General features: G+C 54.0%; 7 protein-coding genes across 7 annotated transcripts; 4 read left to right on the forward strand and 3 right to left on the reverse strand.

Annotated features, from left to right (window-relative positions):
- Nucleotides 1-339: 339 nt before the first annotated feature.
- Nucleotides 340-3,235, forward strand: PG998_001539 (uncharacterized protein; the record flags this gene model as incomplete). Its single annotated transcript, XM_066868357.1, has 3 exons — nucleotides 340-343; nucleotides 415-3,000; nucleotides 3,048-3,235. The coding sequence occupies 3 exons, from the start codon at nucleotides 340-342 to the stop codon at nucleotides 3,233-3,235; spliced, it is 2,778 nt and encodes a 925-aa protein (XP_066736772.1).
- A 375-nt stretch (nucleotides 3,236-3,610) lies between these two features.
- PG998_001540 (uncharacterized protein) lies at nucleotides 3,611-4,081 on the forward strand (the record flags this gene model as incomplete). Its single annotated transcript, XM_066868358.1, has 1 exon — nucleotides 3,611-4,081. The coding sequence occupies one exon, from the start codon at nucleotides 3,611-3,613 to the stop codon at nucleotides 4,079-4,081; it is 471 nt and encodes a 156-aa protein (XP_066736773.1).
- Nucleotides 4,082-7,713: 3,632 nt separating this feature from the next.
- On the forward strand, nucleotides 7,714-9,223 carry PG998_001541 (uncharacterized protein; the record flags this gene model as incomplete). Its single annotated transcript, XM_066868359.1, has 5 exons — nucleotides 7,714-7,789; nucleotides 7,857-8,040; nucleotides 8,189-8,232; nucleotides 8,287-8,455; nucleotides 8,503-9,223. 5 exons carry the CDS (start codon nucleotides 7,714-7,716, stop codon nucleotides 9,221-9,223), a joined length of 1,194 nt encoding a protein of 397 aa, XP_066736774.1.
- A 647-nt stretch (nucleotides 9,224-9,870) lies between these two features.
- PG998_001542 (glycoside hydrolase family 2 protein) lies at nucleotides 9,871-12,569 on the forward strand (the record flags this gene model as incomplete). The annotated part of the gene is made up of 2 exons (XM_066868360.1): nucleotides 9,871-10,751; nucleotides 10,841-12,569. 2 exons carry the CDS (start codon nucleotides 9,871-9,873, stop codon nucleotides 12,567-12,569), a joined length of 2,610 nt encoding a protein of 869 aa, XP_066736775.1.
- A 209-nt stretch (nucleotides 12,570-12,778) lies between these two features.
- PG998_001543 (uncharacterized protein) lies at nucleotides 12,779-14,566 on the reverse strand (the record flags this gene model as incomplete). Its single annotated transcript, XM_066868361.1, has 4 exons — nucleotides 12,779-13,090; nucleotides 13,131-13,161; nucleotides 13,239-14,234; nucleotides 14,304-14,566. 4 exons carry the CDS (start codon nucleotides 14,564-14,566, stop codon nucleotides 12,779-12,781), a joined length of 1,602 nt encoding a protein of 533 aa, XP_066736776.1.
- Nucleotides 14,567-14,956: 390 nt separating this feature from the next.
- PG998_001544 (Initiation-specific alpha-1-6-mannosyltransferase) lies at nucleotides 14,957-16,017 on the reverse strand (the record flags this gene model as incomplete). The annotated part of the gene is given in 3 exon segments (XM_066868362.1): nucleotides 14,957-15,349; nucleotides 15,422-15,508; nucleotides 15,520-16,017. The coding sequence occupies 3 exon segments, from the start codon at nucleotides 16,015-16,017 to the stop codon at nucleotides 14,957-14,959; spliced, it is 978 nt and encodes a 325-aa protein (XP_066736777.1).
- A 1,452-nt stretch (nucleotides 16,018-17,469) lies between these two features.
- Nucleotides 17,470-18,461, reverse strand: PG998_001545 (uncharacterized protein; the record flags this gene model as incomplete). The annotated part of the gene is made up of 3 exons (XM_066868363.1): nucleotides 17,470-17,781; nucleotides 17,811-18,103; nucleotides 18,161-18,461. The coding sequence occupies 3 exons, from the start codon at nucleotides 18,459-18,461 to the stop codon at nucleotides 17,470-17,472; spliced, it is 906 nt and encodes a 301-aa protein (XP_066736778.1).
- Between the last annotated feature and the right edge of the window lie 24 nt (nucleotides 18,462-18,485).

Below are 18,485 nucleotides of genomic sequence, written 5' to 3' on the forward strand. Positions count from 1 at the left end.
GGCACTGCTTTCAGCGTCAACTCGAGAGGTCCGACCGACCCTTGGATTGCTGACTCGTGTCTCGTGGGTGCCCACGTACTCATGGTACCTATTGTGTGTTGTTATTATTAGCAGCTTAGGTACGGAGTATCAAACAGCACCGACGCAATGTCGACGCCCCGATAAGCTGATAAGGAATCGCAGGTACAGGGGGTCACAACCGACTCAAGCTGTCTCGAATCATCACGTAAACGCAGACAATCCATCAAGCTCATTCACACTACGACGACCTCGAACCTCGCGTTGATTCCTTGTTGTTCTGTCATGTTTGGCAGGGGCGGGGGATAGTTCTAAACCACAATGGGTGCGGCCCCAAATGGCCTGGCCTGGCCTACCCTACATGCAATGGCCCAGCAACGTTAACATTGACAATAGCGTCTCCACGACCCTCGACCGATTCGCTTTCGACCGTCTCAACCACCAGTCTTGTATTCGAGCGTATAAGCGAGCGCGAAAAACTACATGAAAGCACCACCGATCTCGACGACGAAGACCCCTTGAAGGATATCACCGAAGATGAAAGAGCGGCCTTTCTGGCCTCGGCTGCCGGCGGCGGCGCCAAGTTTATCGGCTTCGACCGGAAATGGAGGAAGATACTCCTGGTAACAGCTGGCTTGTTGATCGCTGCTTGGGGTGTTGGATTCTTCATATTCATATCCTCCAAATCCTATCAGCACGCCTCGGCCAAAGAACACGATCCGGCCGCCACCAGCTCCCGGGGATCCGCCAAGAAGGTTACTATGGATCAAGTCCAGTCCGGCTACTGGTATCCTACAAGACACGAAATTAGCTGGATCGAAGGCGCAAACGGCGAAGATGGTTTGCTTCTGGAGCAAGGCAGTAAAGGCAAAGACTACCTCGTTATTGAGGACGTCCACACCTTGAACCCAGAAGCGGTTGCGGCTGGCACCAAGACCATGGCCTCTCAGACTTTGATGACCAACAGCTGGTTCACTTACAAGGACCAGCGAGTCATCCCTGACAAGGTCTGGCCCAGCGCAGACCTGAAGAAGGTCTTGGTCGCATCCAGCGTCAAGAGTAACTGGAGACACTCCTTCACGGCCGTTTACTGGGTCTTTGACGTCAAAACTCAGAGTGTTGAACCATTGGATCCTCAAAACCCGGATCTTCGTGTTCAGTTGGCCCAATGGAGCCCCAAAAGCAATGCCATCTCATATACAGCTGGGAATAACCTGTACATCCGCCGCCTTGGTGACTGGCGAATTGACGGGACAAGCGTGACACAAGTTACCAAGGATGGAGGCCCAGAGTTCTTCTACGGTATCCCGGACTGGGTATACGAGGAAGAGGTTTTCGGTGGGAACAGCGCGACCTGGTGGTCTGATGATGGCAAGTACATGGCGTTCCTGCGAACCAACGAGACCTTGGTGCCTGAATACCCTGTCCAGTATTTCATCGAACGCCCAAGTGGCACCAAGCCGCAAAAGGGAGAGGAGAACTACCCGGAAGTACGCCAGATCAAGTACCCCAAAGCCGGGTCTCCGAACCCTTTTGTGGACCTCTTGTTCTACGACCTTACCAGAGGTGACATGTTCTCAGTTGATATATCGGGCGGATTTACACCTGAAGATCTCCTCATAACTGAGATCGTTTGGGCTAGGAACAAGGTGATCATCAAGGAAACCAATCGCGTCAGTGATATCATGCGCGTTGTTCTTGTTGATGCAGCTGCCAGAACCGGGCAGATCGTTAGGACAGTTGATGTCGGTAAGATCGATGGGGGTTGGTTCGAGATTGGCCACAATACTCGATATATCCCGGCGGACCCGTCCAATGGTCGCGCTCACGATGGCTATGTCGACCAAATTATATACGATGACGGCGATCATTTGGCCTACTTTACTCCGCTGGACAACCCGGAGCCCGTCATGCTCACTTCGGGTAAATGGGAGGTCGATGAAGCCCCGTCTGCTGTCGATCTGAAGAACAATTTGGTGTATTTCCATGCCGCCAAAGAATCCTCGATCCAGCGCCATATCTACAGCGTCAAGCTCGATGGTTCCAACTTGCAGGCTATTGTGGACACCAAGTCTGAGGGCATGTACGAGGCGTCCTTCTCCAGTAGGGCCGGCTACACTCTCCTCACCTACAAGGGCCCGAAGGTACCTTGGCAGAAGGTTATTAACACACCAAACAACGCTGACAAATTTGAACACATCGTGGAAGACAACAAAGCCTTGGTGTCCAAGGTTCAGAAGCACGAGCTACCTCTCCTCAACTACGGCACAATCAATGTTGACGGTTTCGAGCTCAACTTCCTAGAGCGCCGCCCACCTCACTTCAAAAAGGACAAGAAATATCCAGTCTTGTTCCAGCAGTACTCGGGCCCTGGTTCACAGAGCGTTAAGAAGTCCTTTACTGTCGACTTCCAATCTTTCGTGGCCGCTAACTTAGGTTACATCGTGGTAACAGTCGACGGCCGGGGCACAGGATTCATTGGCCGCAAAGCCCGCGTATGCGTCCGCAAGGAACTCGGTCACTGGGAGGCGCATGATCAGATTGCAGCCGCTAAGATCTGGGCGGCCAAACCATATGTCGATGCTAGCCGCATTGCGATATGGGGCTGGTCCTACGGGGGTTTCAACACTCTCAAGACGCTCGAGCAAGATGCCGGCCAGACATTCCGCTATGGCATGGCTGTTGCTCCCGTCACCGACTGGCGTTTCTATGACAGCATATACACGGAGCGTTACATGCTGACGCCGCAGGAGAACGAGGCCGGCTACTCGCGCACTGCTATCAGTAACGTCACGGCACTCTCTGGCAACGTCCGCTTCTTGGTTATGCATGGTGTGTCTGACGACAATGTCCACATGCAAAACACCCTCACGTTGTTGGACAAACTCGACCTGGCCAATGTGGAGAATTACGATCTTCACATGTTCCCAGATAGTGACCACGGCATCTACTTTCACAATGCGAATCGCATTGTCTATGACAGTAAGTATGGCCTTCAAGAAGACGCAGCCACCGCTAACATACCGCAGAATTGACCAACTGGCTCATCAACGCCTTCAACGGCGAATGGCTCAAGATTGCGAACGCAAAGCCTAACGCAGTTCGTAAGAGAAGCTTGCAGGATATCCGAGAAAGAGGCGATATCGGGATCTCGGTCACCGGCGGTGGCGCAAACCCCGTGCCCCTATCCCTCTTGTCAGGACTGGAGTCTGTTTGAAGCATTGGTATGGGCGTAACGGTTAAGCATATTTTGTATATTTTAGTTGAAAGAAGCATATAAATCGACGGGTATCATTCTGGTACTCACCGTGGAGATAAACCACCCATAGTGGCCTCCGTTTTACGAATCGTACGTGCATGGGGTAAGAGTAACTGTCCAGGGATGGCCAAACTATATTATGCTTACTGGCAATAGATATATCTTGGACTCGAGGATCCATGCTCAATTCAACTCAACATATTGCACCGAAGAATTCCCTCCCCAGCCAGCTCGCCGCAGGGCAAACTGACACGTTCTCCCCCTCTAAACAGGATGTAGGCGCCCAGCCCACAGTAGCTCACGACCGCGACTACGACGACCAGCCAACCCACCATGGGTGGCAGCACCCAGCTTAGCACGGCACCGACCCCCTCGTCGCTGCCCCGGACGACAAGCTCGGCGAAGAACCAAGCGAGCATGGCCAGCATCTGTAGCGACCAGAGCGCGGCGCAGGCGACAACAATAATCACCTTGGCCTGCGTCATCGCTGGGGTCGTCGTCGCAGGGGCCTCCTCTTCTCGGAAGAAGAACGCATCGTGCCGCCGGCGGAACTCGGGCAACGGCCATACCGCCAACGCGTACTGGGCGATGACCCACGCCTCCCGCGTCGCCGTGTTCAGCATCACGAGCAGGGTAAGCGGCACCGCCAGCCACTGCCGCAGGCCGGGGTTGGACGGAGAGGAGGAAACCGGCTCCGGTTCCGGCCCCAACAAGCGCGTCCAGATCAAGCTGCCCTCAATCAGGAGGATGGCGATGGCGGCCAGTGCCCAAGGCACGGCGCGAAGACTGGGCTGGAACATCTGAGCGATTGGACGGGAGCTTTGGTTGCCTGCCATGAAACCACAGTCGGTATTCGGCGACTCGTCATCGATTGAAGGCTTGGGGCGAACAGAAGATTTGAGTGGATAGATAGTACGAGTGGGATGATGATGTGAGACAGGCGGGCGTCTGGGCGCAGAATTGCGTGTCAATTCCGTCGTTGCTCGCACTCTTCTCCTCTTTGCAGATGGAATGAGTTCATCGCGTGGCTGCGTATGGTGTGTTGGGCTGGGGCTGCCCGTGTCGTAGGTGTGCTTACGAAACCAAACCGGGAAACTGGCTGGCTCGGTGTCTCCCCTTTGCACCGTGCCATCCCTGTTTGTTTTGGTGGTTGTATTCGGGTGGTTGCTTACTGATTTGAAACTAGGCTTTCCTTCCACTTCAGCTTCTATGCCAAGGCATACACTGCATGCAGACGAAGGGCGCGTGAGCGTTTCGAACTGACCTGGAGAGGCGATGAACTCAAGGAATCGAGCTTCACGCCCGATACATTGTTATCGACACTGGGAAACAAGATCGAAAATGCATGCCCCTGGACAGCGAAAAAAGACCTGAGATAATGGCGCTTTCAGGACGCACTGTACTTTGAATGCGCAATTTTTAGTATGCGAGGAAGTGCACACATAATGTGAAGCGGAATGGCAAGACGGTGGGGGAATGCCACACGCGGTGAAAGTCTGCGAGTATCGTGTATATGTAAACGTCTCGATTAGGGCTGATGCAACCTCGCCTGCAGCAGCGGGCGAGAACCGGAGTGATAGCTCTAATGCGGTCAGCAAGGCCGAAGATACCGAGTGCTACCCTCTTTTCGAAGATTTCCTGGTAGGCGACCGGACCTTCAGCTAATGAGGACCTCTCGATCTGCTCCGGCAGCCACACTTCAAGAGAGAGAGAGAGAGAGAGGTAGAGAGCGGCCGTGAAGAAGAAGACTTGGATCCCTCGGAGACGATGAAACGTAATAACCTACACATGAAACCGGGAGACCTCCGATCGAATTGCAACTCCTTTAGTATTGTGGCTACTGTAAACAGGTCGCCATTGGACCTTTCTTGGTCGATTCTGAGTACTTGCGCACCTTTAGGCAAAAGTACTTGTGAGAGCTGTATGTGATCACCAGGAGAGCGAGGGCAGGAGGTATATCCAGCTTTCTCACGACGTTTCCATCTAAGCATAAGCAGTCTTTGGCCCCGTGGACCAGAATATATCAAACCCTTTTCACGATAGTGGCAAGGTACTCCTAGCTGCTGTCAGGTCTAAAATGCAACATGCGTTCGAAAAGAAATGCAAAGTTTGTGATGGTCCACTTACAGCTCGATTTCTTTGGTGACTTTCGGGCATCTGGATACAGGAAAAACACCAAGTGTATACAGAGGTACGGTAGAAACTGATCTCCTATGTATTTTGGAAAGGGGGTTTCCTTCTTACTCTAGAACAGACAACGGTTGTAGTATTGTATCTTGTTCCTATTTTCAGCTGTATGGTTATGACAGCTTGGAACGCAATACCAACATCGAGATCAGGGGCTTCGTCATGTTATTTTGAGAAATCGCTTCTTTCCCCGTTTTGATTCAGGCCGAGTCAGTACATCAAAAATAGAAGATTATCAATAGTGTGCTATTATTCATTATGCGTGATTCATGAGGAGCCTCTTTCATGACGTTATCAACATGATTCTACCCCATGAATCGATAGTTAATTACGTTTAGCATATGTCCTGTCTATTAGCCATTTTGTTGTCAACTTCGACATGCCTAAACTGCCTGTAGTGACTTCCACGCCGAGTGATAAAATTGAACATGGAGTGGCTCATGGATCGTCTCATTACTGTCTTAGACAGAAAGCGTTAATACGGCAACGCTATGGCTTCTCTGGATGCCCATTTCACCCCTGTTTGTAACCAAGTTTACCACGTACCTATTACAAAACTTGTTCGAGCAGCAGGCTCCGAGTCAGTATCCCTACAATGAGGATAACCTAGATATCTGGAGCTTATCTTACCTTGTCACTGATGGACCTATCAGAACCTTTTCCGATACACGATGTCAGCGAATAGGTGCGCATCCCACGTGACTGGTACTATTGATCTTACCTATGTTGTCACATCGTCTATTTCAAGGCCGGGAACTTCGTATCAGTAAGGCGACTGATGACTTGTTCAGATCCTAAGCAAAGCCGCGTCACGAATTGCGTTATGGATAGGCCATTGGATATGCTTGCATCGCTGATAAGCAGCCACGCCCAGTCAGACCAAGACATCGGCGTACACCATTCGATAGGTGGATATAGAAGATTCAAAGACCGGCGCTTCTGGTTGCACCTGTTTGCGGAAGAAGAACTTAGATAGAATGGCATAGTGTGTTGGGCTTGGCCGACCTGATCCGACGTATGCCGGACCCTGGGTTGGATATCGCCGAGAGCCTCTCCGGGCACGAAACCCGCCGAGGGAAAAGTGTGCGAGGGCTGCCTACTCCTTCTGCAATGGTACGATCGCGTCTGCAGGAAGAACGGGGACGACGCACCGTTTCACCGACGCCGGCTTACGCTTCCAGCTGGTGTCGCATTGGGTGGAATTCAACTTTAAACGATCGAGCGAGTCGGGAGTTAAGCAGCTCCGGCTCCGGCAAGACCCGTGGACGGTCAGCAAAGTCCTACCTTGCTGACATGGCTGCTGCATGCCACACACCCCCACCATCTTGATAGCATTCTACTTCTCCCCGCTGGCCAGGGTTTACAACCGGGGCAACAGCATGGCAAACTGCTCTCGTCTGTCGGGTTCCCTCTGCCAAACATGCCATCGCCCCCCACCTTGTCATGGCGCACCTCATATCTCTGTCCCATGCAAGCAGGTCCTTGGGGTTCCTTATGGTAGAGCAAGTGCGTACTCTCACGCGCGCCAGTAAGATGAATACAATGCCCTATCAAACCGTGTGACTATGACAGGGACCGGGAGGATGCTAAGGCTGGGGGTGCGAAGCCTTGGCAAGACTGGCCTGCTTTTTCGACGTTCAAGATGCACAAACGAAAAGACTATGGCACCATTTGTGACCCGACTATACAGACGGAAATAACAGGCCAATAGCCACCTCTGTCCGGTGTGAAACAGACCACGCTTAGTAGGTAGGTTCCAGATTCTGCTTACTCTACATGAAGCCCCCTGACCTCTTGAGCTAGAAAACGCTGGCTTGCCACATGGTCGCAGGCCTTCGACTGGGACCGGATCGTTAGCCTGGGCTTATCTACAGGAAACAGCGCCAATAACAAGAGAGCCCGGAGAGCTAGGATGTCGCATCTCAGTCTCACGTTGGCTCACATCATCAGAACCCCCGTACGAGTCGTATCAAGGCACGACGCTTCGCACAGCCCTGGCTATCTGCTCACTCACCCACCTAGTTCCTTAGTATCCCGGGGCACCGGCTACTAAATATACCGTGTTGGAGGTTCCCCCTCGGCTATTGCCAAGACTACTTATATCTGACAACTGTTGGGCTTCATGGTTATTATATGATCCAGCTCCACCTTATTTACAGGGCTTCTCCAGATCATCTCGTCGGATCTGTTTCGTGGACAGGCTCTATCGACAATACACGGCTATACCTAAGTGAAACCCGACAGTGACCATGTCTTCTAAACGGGAACGACGCTGGTGGACCGAAGAGGAAGACCACATCCTGAAAGCCGGTGTTGAGTCTCAAAGTAAGTACTTCACTATCTCCCCTCTTGCCCTCACTTCAGCACCGGGGCTGGCTCTGACCCGAAGAAGTAAAGCAAGTAGGCAACGTCAACAGCTTGATGAGCTGGAACGAAATTGCCGCCCTTTTGCCAAGACGTACCAACAAGGACTGTCGCAAAAGGTGGTATAAAGTCAGATCCGATTTCATCAAGGGGGCCTGGAGTCACGAAGAAGATCGTAAATTGGAGCAGGCGGTCCAAAGATACGGTTTAAAGTCAGTCTTCTTTTCCATTTTTCAAGGTATAAACGGCCTCGGTCTCTGATATATTTCATCTGCCTTGCGAATATTCTCATGTAGCAACGCGGAACACAGCACGGAGACCCCTGGAAAAAAGAAATACAGTCACTGACCAATCTCCCAGGTGGTCTTTGGTATCACGGGATGTGGAAAGCCGCAATGCAGATCGTAAGTTGACATCGTCTCTCAGAGCGTGGGAGTACCATGGCTGACGCTCCTTAGAATGCGCCAAGAGGTGGCAGCACGGATTGAGGCCAGACCTAAAGCATACCCCCTGGCAGCCCGAGGAAGACGCGAAGTTGCTTCAAGCCATGGACAAACACGGCAACAAATGGAAGATGATAGGGACACTGGACCTCCCGAATCGGTCGAGTCACGACATCAGAAATAGGTAAGCTTGATGATTCAACAGCGAGTATACGGACTAATATGTAACAGAAGCGTAGTGCTAAGTCGCCGGGAGAAGCGTCTCTCCAGAAAGGATCTTGACATGAGCCAAGACCAACCTGCTTCGCAGCCAGGCTCCAGAAACAAAGCCGCGAATGGCAAGCCACAGTCGCATGACTACGAGGATGAAGATGAGGAGGAAGACTTTGTGACAGAATGTGAAGACGACGACATTTGCGACGATTACGATGATAGCGGCGTCTCGGTCGCAAGCTCTTGTTCGCAGCTACAAAGTCCGACCTTGGATATGCACATGGATTCTGGCTTCACGAGTGAAGCTACAAGTCCACGGTCCATGCAGGCGATCTTCACTCAAGAGGACAGCAAAATGGCGACAACGGACGACCCCGATTGGAATGGGCTTGCCATGCTCCAGGAGCAGTTGCTCAAGACGGATCAACTGCAACACTTGCAGCACCTGCAGCAAATGCAAGCAACTCCACCGTCGACCCCGATCTCATCTGCTTGGTATGGGCTTTCAGGGGCGTCGGATGCGGTAACGCAACCCACCAATGGCTATGCGTCCTACCCGCCTATGAACGTCATGCCGTACCCGTCCATTGCAAGCAACAGCATGACGGACGAAGGCTATCTCGCCATGTTCGACAGCTACCTTCAAGCACCCAACGTCGGCACGATAGGGTACCAGCCACAAATGAACCACGACTGGATATACGAGGTTGGGTATAGAGCAGACTCGTATGGGGGTTAGAACATATCAGGTTATCTTGGCCGGGTTCATGTCCAGCGCAATCAATCGTTCTTCTCTCTCTTCAAGTTTGCTTCTATTTGCCTTTGCGAACCCATACCAGGCCTATCTTAGAGATAGATGTTAGAAAGTCCCAAACGGGCTCCGGGACACACGCCTCCCAAATACGATGCTGAATCCCAAATCGGGCTACTAATTAAGTGAAACGAGATGAGGCATGACCTAATACCCAATTCAGCCGACACAGCAAGTGGCTCGGCAATTCCACGACAGACACGGAGGGCTTGGCCCGGACTTGAGCGGGGGCTACGGCACGGCTCGTATTGTCGTGAGGGGGAATATGCACGTTGCCATCACGCCACGGCAGTGGCGGCAGCAGAAGCAGCGGCAGCAGCAGATCGGTGTAACGTATCATGGATGTTGGTTGGCCAGGGGGCGAATTCGAGAAGAAGAATAGAAAAGAAAGAAAAGAAAAGAAAAGAAAACGATGCCGGCGATTGAAGACTGGCCATCTCGAGTCAGGGCCGGTTTTCGATTCCCGTCTTGGGCGGGGTACATGTAGGAACCGATTCGCTGTCCCTCCTTCCCTTCTCCCTCGACTTCCGAAGCCACCATCGAACGCTCTTTGGCCGTCCATGCCGACGATCAAGATGTGGCTTCTCAATCCACTGCTATGTCTCTGGTTTGGCACCAGCGCCGACGCAATCAAACGCTCCCCATATCCTACACTGCAACCGTCGCCCAGGCCATCTTCGTTTGTCGTGCCAACATGGGACATCCAAGCGTCGCCGCAGGATGGCAAAGCCCTTGCCCGCCTGTCCCTGCCTGGTGCCAACGTCACCGATTGGCATCACATTAGCACCTCTCGATGCACCCTTATGGGCTGTTTGCTGCACGCTGGAGTGTACGACGACTCCGAGCTGTTCTTTTCGGAAAACCTCAAGTCCTTCGACAGAAGCCAGTTCGCTGTTCCGTGGCTGTATCGAAACGAATTCAGGCTCGATCCCCGGCCCGGACAGCACTACTTCCTCAAGACCAATGGCATCACCTCCAAGGCGGATATCTTGCTCAATGGCCACACTGTCACGACAAAGGACTTCCAGGTCGGATCTTATGCGGGCCACGAGTACGAAATCACAGAACTGCTGAACCAGGGCGCCAACGGGCTGCTGATCCAAGTGTACCCGACTGACTACTACTACGACTTCGCGCTGGGGTTTGTGGATTGGAATCCGTATCCACCCGACAATGGCACCGGCGTCTGGCGGAATGTGGTCATCAAGCAGACGGGTCCCGTTGCCCTGGATCCTCTCAGGGTTGTCACGAACTTCGAACTACCCGCTGGAACAGGAGCTGCAAACGTCACGCTCAAGGCCACTGCTCGAAACTTGGAGAATCGCACCCTGACTTTTGCCGCACAAAGCACAATTCTGGCAAAGTCCGGAGGCGCGCCCATGGTCAACACGCAATCCGTGACTCTGGGGCCATACCAATCGGCAGATGTCGCGATGACCACGAACATAATCCGCCCGTCTATCTGGTGGCCAAACGCCTGGGGGGTCAGCCTCTTTACAACGGGAAGCTCTCGATCTCGACGACCAATGACACCGCAAGCAACAGGACCATATCCGATTCGGTAGAGCAAGAGTTTGGGATACGCAAAGTGACATCCTCTGTCAATGCCCACAACGACACAGTATTCAGCATAAACGGCCACCCCTTCCAGGTCATCGGCGGTGGTTATAGCTCGGATATGTTCCTCAGGTGGGACACATCGAAATTTGAGATGCAGGCAAAATACATGCTAGACCTAGGCCACAACACTGTGCGACTGGAGGGCAAGATGGAACACCCGGAGCTCTATGAGGTGGCCGATCGGTTGGGCTTAATGGTGCTTCCGGGCTGGGAATGCTGCGACAAGTGGGAAGCATGGAAGTACAACGACGACCTGGCGGTAAAATCGGACTGGCTGGCGCATGACTATGGTATTGCCAATGCAAGTATGCGCCATGAGGCCACCATGTTACAGTCGCATCCTAGCCTGTTGGGCTTCCTGGTGGGAAGCGACTATTGGCCCGACGACGCTGCCACCTCAATCTACATGGAAGCGTTCAAGAGCGCTGACTGGCAGAACCCCATCGTTGCGTCAGCGTCCAAGAGGAGCTACCCAGCCGCCCTGGGTCCTGGGGGCATGAAGATGGATGGGCCGTACGACTGGGTCCCACCCAACTACTGGTATGATGTTGAGCCCTCCCAGGACCGATTGGGCGCCGCATTTGGCTTCGGGTCCGAGCTAGGTGCAGGTGTCGGCACACCGGAGCTTGGTAGCCTGAAGAAGTTCCTGGACAAGGAGGATTTGGACGATCTCTGGAAGCAGCCTGAAAAGGGGCTGTACCACATGTCCACCAATGTGTCCTCGTTCTACGACCGAAAGATCTACAATGATGCTCTGTGGAAACGCATGGGCGCTCCCACTTCCCTGGACAACTATCTTCTAAAGGCCCAGATCATGGATTACGAGGCCACCAGGGCACAGTTCGAAAGCGTCTCGGCGTTCTGGAACAAGAACCGTCCTGCCACAGGCCTAATCTACTGGATGCTCAACAATGCCTGGCCAAGCCTGCACTGGAACCTGTTCGACTACTACATGCGCCCTGCAGGCTCGTACTACGGAGCCAAGACCGGCACAAGAATGGAGCACGTTGCCTTCAACTATGTGACTAAGGAGCTGTATTTGATCAACCGTTCCATCGACCGTCGTGGCCCACGGACCGTCCATGTCGATATCGTCGGTCTGCAAGGCGAAAAGCTTGCAAGTACAACCGTGAGAGCTCTAACGGAGCCCAACAAGAGCAAGTCAATCCACAAGTTTGCGCCCCTCAAGAAGACAACTGATGTCGACTTTCTCCGCGTGGTGCTCACGGACGAAAAGGGGCAGACGCTAAGCCGTAGCGTTTACTGGATCGCCAAAACGATCGACCAGCTTGATTGGGAGAACTCGGACTGGTTTTACACACCAGTATCCAAGTTTGCAGATTACAATGCCCTCGACAAGCTGCAACCTGCTCAAGTTACCACCACGATTACCCCTACCAAAATTGGCTTGAATGGCTCCGAGGGACACGAGGTTCTGCTGGAAAACCAGTCTGGGGTACCGGCATTCTTCGTGGCACTGAATCTATTGGACAGGGCTGGTGGCGATGTACTTCCCGTCTTCTGGTCTGACAACTATGTAACCCTCTTGCCTCATGAGAAGCTGCACCTAAGCGTCACATCACCAAGAACGGGTGCAGCAGCTGTTCAGCTGCGAGGGAAAAATGTTGCGGCCGTGACAGTTGCGTTGAAGTAAAGCTCGCGGGGCTAGAGTCGTTTATGAAGGAGATGGGATATATGCTAGCGAAATCATGAGCCCCTTATGACGCATCACTCAAATCATGACGGAAACCTCAATTTTCGATGGGAAATTTCTTCATGATATATACCTACACCATGAAATCTAACAAAAGTATTCCGCAATAGCTAAAGGAGGATAAGGATCTTGAACACTGGCAAACGGTATTAATACACGTAAACGAAGTTCGGATTTTCCTTGTCGGTCAAGTCAGTGAACCCAGTCGCGCTCAAGTCATTCGCTATATCCTCCCCAGTGGCCCGAAGCTGCTCGCGCTTTTGCTCCTTGCGTTTGTTCTCCCACTTGAAGGCATATCGGAAGACGAAGAACAGGAAGAACTCGATGCAGTTGGCGACCAGCAGCGAACCGATGCCGAGATGGTACGACGGCGCCTGTTCTGTCTTGTAGAAGAAGGGGCTGGCGATGTTGCCGATGCAGGCCCCGAACCAGATCATGCCTGAGACGATCATCTTCTTGGACTGCCCTCCCGTGTTGGACGTGATGAGAGAGAGAGATGACGAACGAGGCTTGGTAAGAGCCGGTCAAGTAACTGGCAGGTTGTCAGTCAGAACACTTCGCTCCAGAAGGGAAGCTGAGGCTTCGAAGCGGGCAGAGCGGGCAACTCACAAACAGACAAGGCGGCCGATATAAGCATCGTCGGGGGCGAGGAGGAATCCAAGCGCGCCGGCAATGGTGGGTAGCATGAAGATGGCGCAAACGATGGTGCGACTGTTGGGGGCCATGTACCGGTTGGCGAGGGCGCCGAGGCCGATCCAGACGACGACGAGGGCGCCCTGGGGAATGCCGAGCAGGGCGGTCTCGAGCGTGTTGAAGCCGAGCCCCTGGATGACGAGGGTGGAGAAGTTGGAGATGCCGCCGTTGGGCACGTTGGACACGAAGCCCAGCAGGGTGAAGAGCCAGGTCTTGTAGTCGGCGTAGGCCTCGCGGACCTGGCCCCAGTGGATCCGCCGCTGCTCGATGCCCGTCTGGTTACGCCGCATCCGCGCGATCATGAGGAGCTTCTCGTCGCGCGTGAAGCCCCGGATCGTCCGCGGCGAGTTGGGCAGCAGGGTGGCCAGGACGATGGCCCAGGCGGCGCAGAAGGCGCCCACGACAATGAACTCGTACCGCCACGACGCCAGCACCCCCTGGATGTGGCCGATGCCATAGCCTAGAGGGCGGGCGAGTGTGCTGTCAGTTCCCCTCGGACCCTTGACGTCGTCGATCGAATGGGAAAAGGACTTACCGATCAAACCACCCCCTGCCACGCCGATGCCGTTCCAGATGTACCAGGCCGCGATGCGCGAAGGCTGTTCGGCCCGGGTGTAGTACATGGAGGTGATCAGCATGAAGGCAGGATCGGCGATGGCCTCGAAGGCACCGGACAGGATGCGCAGGGCGAGGAGGCCGGTAAAGTCCTTGGCGGCGGCTTGGGCCATCAGAAGAACCCCCCACATCAGGATGTTGAAGGCAAGATAGTAGGCGGGCGGGCAGCGCTGCATGATGAGGTTGGAGGGGATGGCCCAGATCAGCCAGCCAAAGTAGAAGCAGCTCGAGAGCCACGAATACTCGTCGCCCTGGAGATGAAGACCGCCCTTCAGCCCGAATATGGCGGCATACGACCTAGAGCCGGGTCAGTGGGACCGTGATGCGGCGGCAGTGGGGAGGAAAAGCGAGCAAACAAAAACGCACAACGTGGTCTTGTCCACATAGTAGAAGAAGTAGCAGATGCCAAGTAGGGGCAGGATCCGCATGTCTAGTTTGCGTACGAGTCTCTTCTCCTCGGCCTGGTCGACGGACTCGTCATTGGGGTAACGGGCCAGGGCCTCTATGTACATCTCCGGGTGCTGCTGCTGAATGCCGACAGGGCGGACTTGGGGCTTGTCGACGCTGCCATATTCGACATGGTCCACGTCGCTGGCGCGCGGCTTTGCATCAATGCCACCTGACGTCATGGTGTGCCGCTTCGTCGCCGGGGTTTCAAAAGATTTGTCTTGGTCGTCTTGGTCGTCGCTCGACAGGGTAAAGACACGAGACACGAGAATGAAGCAGTATGCGATAACATATCCCCCCCCACCCCCCTCAATCGGCCACTTATAATCTACATGTGTACGGATATGTTCCCGACCGCGGCGATACTAGGAGGGCCGGCAGATGTCCCGGTGGGTCGGTTGGGGTTGGGGGCAGTCTGCGGGGAAGTATCGTGGGGGAGAGCGTCGTGGGGATTTCCGACATGGGGGCTGTTTTTCCGCCAATGAGAGGAAAGAGGAATCGAAAGCGATATTGCTGTCATACTGAGCCAATTCAAACGTTTTAATACTTCTAACTTGTTACAAAAGAGCCATCTATGACGGGGCCCTCCAAGAGCCCCTGAAGTTGTGTCTCAACATTGCACCGGGCGGAACCGAGCCATCGTTCGTGCTGTGCGAATGGGGCTGGCCCATGCCGAAGCCGTCGATGGGCAGTACCAGGATGTCGCCGTAGAGCCTGGGCTCCGCCATCCCGGAGAGGTCGCGCAGGCTCTGGACCGACGGGTCGGCAAGCTGGATCATCTCGAACACCACATCGGTGAAGGCCGCCGGCCCCGTCGAGTTCATCGTCTCGAAGCTGGTCGCCTGGAGGGCCGCCACCGTCGTGCTGTGCTCGCTCGCCGTCGCCTTGAGCGACGTGATGGCCCTCTCCACCATCCTGGTGAAGAGGGGATGCCCGGGGGCCGCGGCGATGGTCCACTGGCAAAACTGAAGTTGGGCGTCTTAGCACGAGTGCGAGCCCCAGGGCCATCACAGCGCAAGAGGGAGGGGGCGCCTTACCTGCAGGTCATGTGGGATATCTACCCAGTTGGGCCCGTCGAGCTTATCGAACTCGATCCCAACCACGACACGCGCCCGGCCGCGGAACTGCCGGGGACCCAACGGTCGATGGGCTGAAAGCATTCCGTGTCCGTGTCCGTGTACACGCCGCCCTCGACGGACAGAATCAAATACCGGAGCAGGTCCGACTTGAGCCCAGGGTTCCGAAGCTGTTGGTATATCCGCCGCACCGTCCAATTGGAGGCGAAGTTGGTCTTGACGAATCGGTCGGCGGCGTTCAGACTCATGAGGGTGTACTGGTGGTCCGGGTTCATGGCTATCCAGGAAGCTGTGTCGCCCAGCTTCTCATGGTCGATGCCCCCGGTATGGCCGGTGGAGACGTCGCGGGGGGTCAGGAAGATCTGCCATATCTTCTGCGGAATCAGATCAGGAGAGGCCGTGGCGACATGTTTCTCGCGGTAGCGGAAGACTTCTTCAAAGTCGGCGGCGCTAGGCACGCTATCTGGCCTCAGCAGGACCAGGAAGTAGATGGCTAGAAAGAGAAGAGAAAGCGCGAGGCAGAAGACGCGCGCACTGAATAACGAGCGGCCGATCATGGTGTCGATGGCATGATGAGGGTGGTCGAGTTAGGAGACGGAAACACGAAATATAAACAGCCCCCTCTCCTATTCAGAGGAATTCGAGAAGTCCCTGGAATGCGGACTAGCGAGCAGGTAATATGCCCATCCCGAGGGCCCAGAGCGTGCATGGCCTAGGCCGAGATTCGGATCAAAACACAAATACATGCATTCCAGGCTGGCTGTCTTTATTTTGCAGCAGGCAAAAAGCGAAGAAGAATTCTCACGAGACCAGCAAGTCTTGGCCTTCAATGCGAGGAACTTTGACAGCTGAATCGGCTTGGGGGCCGTGCTAGGGTGCAGGGAGCTGGCTTGGAGAATGAAACTAGCACAGGTTCCAGCTGGGATTCCAGACGCCCTGAAGCTTTTGACGCGAGGGAAGCCAAACTCAAAGGGGAAGCGAAGCCCAATAGCCCGTGACGCCGTTATTTAATAGACGCCGAGACACAAGCCAGCTACTATTGGCGGACCCTGTGGGGCTTCAGCTCACCCCAGTATAGTCGTGGCACTATAAAGCTGCCATTCTTTTTTTATATAGAGCCATATTAAACTAGTTTGGTTTCCGTTTGCTTGTCTCCCCCATGAAACACGGGATTTCAGCAACATAGCAGCAGCAATATCAAACGTCGAGCCTCGGCATGGCCTCGCCGTATCGGCTGGACACGGTATACTCGGTGGTGACGTGAATAGTCCTTGGCATATCCTCGCTGCAACCCGAGCGCTCTTCCTCCTCCACCTCCTTCTCCATCTCTGCCCGACTGGAGGATCTCGTCCAGGGACTGGAGCGAGTAATAAGACCGAAGTATGGAAGCGATGACGACGAACAGGCCGGAGAAGAAAAGGGGCCAGAGCATCAATCTGCGCTTCATCGGAAGTTGGGGCTTGATCGGAATCGGAACCGGCAGCATGCATCAGAGCAAATCGGTGCTGGTTGAATCAAACCGACGTATTAGCGGGTGGGACATGGTAGTGACTGATTGTGGCGACAGCCTGAGCTGAGCAGACAAAGGGGAATGTGACCACTACGTACAACGGGTCGAGAGGACCAATAATGTAGTAATTGAGCTTCCTGGTGGTGCATTGCTCACCAGGAAAAGGCAACACCTGCCACAAGTGGTACGCGGGCAGGCATCCCAGTACCTGGGTCAGGATGGAGGCCACATCAAGCAGACAAATATCATCTAAATGCACGTCGTATCGCCAACTCTGCGTGGTGAATATAATCAGACTTGGCCATGGTTTTGCACGCACTCATCTTCCACCTGCTCGCGGGCGGAGCTGCAAGGACTGTTCTCGTATCGGTGTAATATTCGTTATGTAAACTGATTATCTAGTCACCACACACAGCCAGCGGTGAAAGTGTTTACCCCTGACGGACATGGCTCAACGCAACGAAGTAGACATATCATTTCACTGCCATCTGAAGTTTGCTCAGCCATTGGGTCTTGCTGGACCATCAGCAACGTAATGCTTCATCAACGTCTTGTTCCCGCTTCTTTCAGTTGAAATCTGGTGCCGCCGTTCCAGCTGCCGGGCTTTCTTCAGCTGCTTCAACGACGTGGCGATTTCGGACCTCTGTTGAGGCAGCGGTAGATGGGCCAGAGCTTGGCGGTCGCCCACACGCATGTTGGCCAGCTGAGTCCTAAATGCCGTTTCCCGCTTCTCGCTTTTTGTCAGGGCTTTCGTCCGGGGAGAATCAGAGCACTCGGCCAACGATGTTGCCGTATCTGGCGGCTGCTGCTGCTGCTGGCCGTCAATTCCACTCGCATCACCGAGATTTTGAGTCGGCTGCTGATTTGGTTCCATTGGGCGATGGTCTTTTTCTGGCGCGAAAGGCCTGCGAGGCTGTCTGGTCGACTTGATATGATCTTTCCTGAGGGAAGCCGTAGCGAGTTGTCGTCTATCCACGTTGCCTGCTTCATTGCCGTTGACTCAGACACGGTCACCCCATCGCCTGCATTGTCTTCCCCGTCGTCATCTTCAGCCTCGGAAAAGTCATAAAAGTCGGCGAATTCAGAGCCTTCTCCTGCAATGTCAAATCTACAGTGATTTTTGCCCATCATATCTGTGGAACTAGGGTGAGTTCACATGAACAGGAAAGAATTTGATGGGGAAACTTTACGTTGCTGTGCTGCTAAAGGGGTATTCCGTTGAATGCCGCAGCTTATACATTCGTTGTAGCCAAAGATGACCAGATGCAAGTAGTCGAACAAGGTGTCCAGATCCACTAGCAGCCGGTCTCTGCTTGGGATGAAAAGCCCGTGTACTGTTTGCATGTGTGACCGGTTGGCATCGGTGTCCTCCAGTTGTTTGTTGCAGAACAAGCAGCTTTCCGGGATGAATGTTGAACGGGTATAGCGCTCATCCCCTATCGGCGATGGGGTCGCGCCGGCGTGGCTGCCAGCCACAGTGTTCGAGTCCATTGCCAAGCGAGATGCGGAGGTATC

This window comes from Apiospora kogelbergensis (genome assembly GCF_038363985.1).
Source record: "Apiospora kogelbergensis strain CBS 113332 chromosome Unknown utg000001l_segment0_segment0, whole genome shotgun sequence".
Classification (NCBI taxonomy): domain Eukaryota; kingdom Fungi; phylum Ascomycota; class Sordariomycetes; order Amphisphaeriales; family Apiosporaceae; genus Apiospora; species Apiospora kogelbergensis.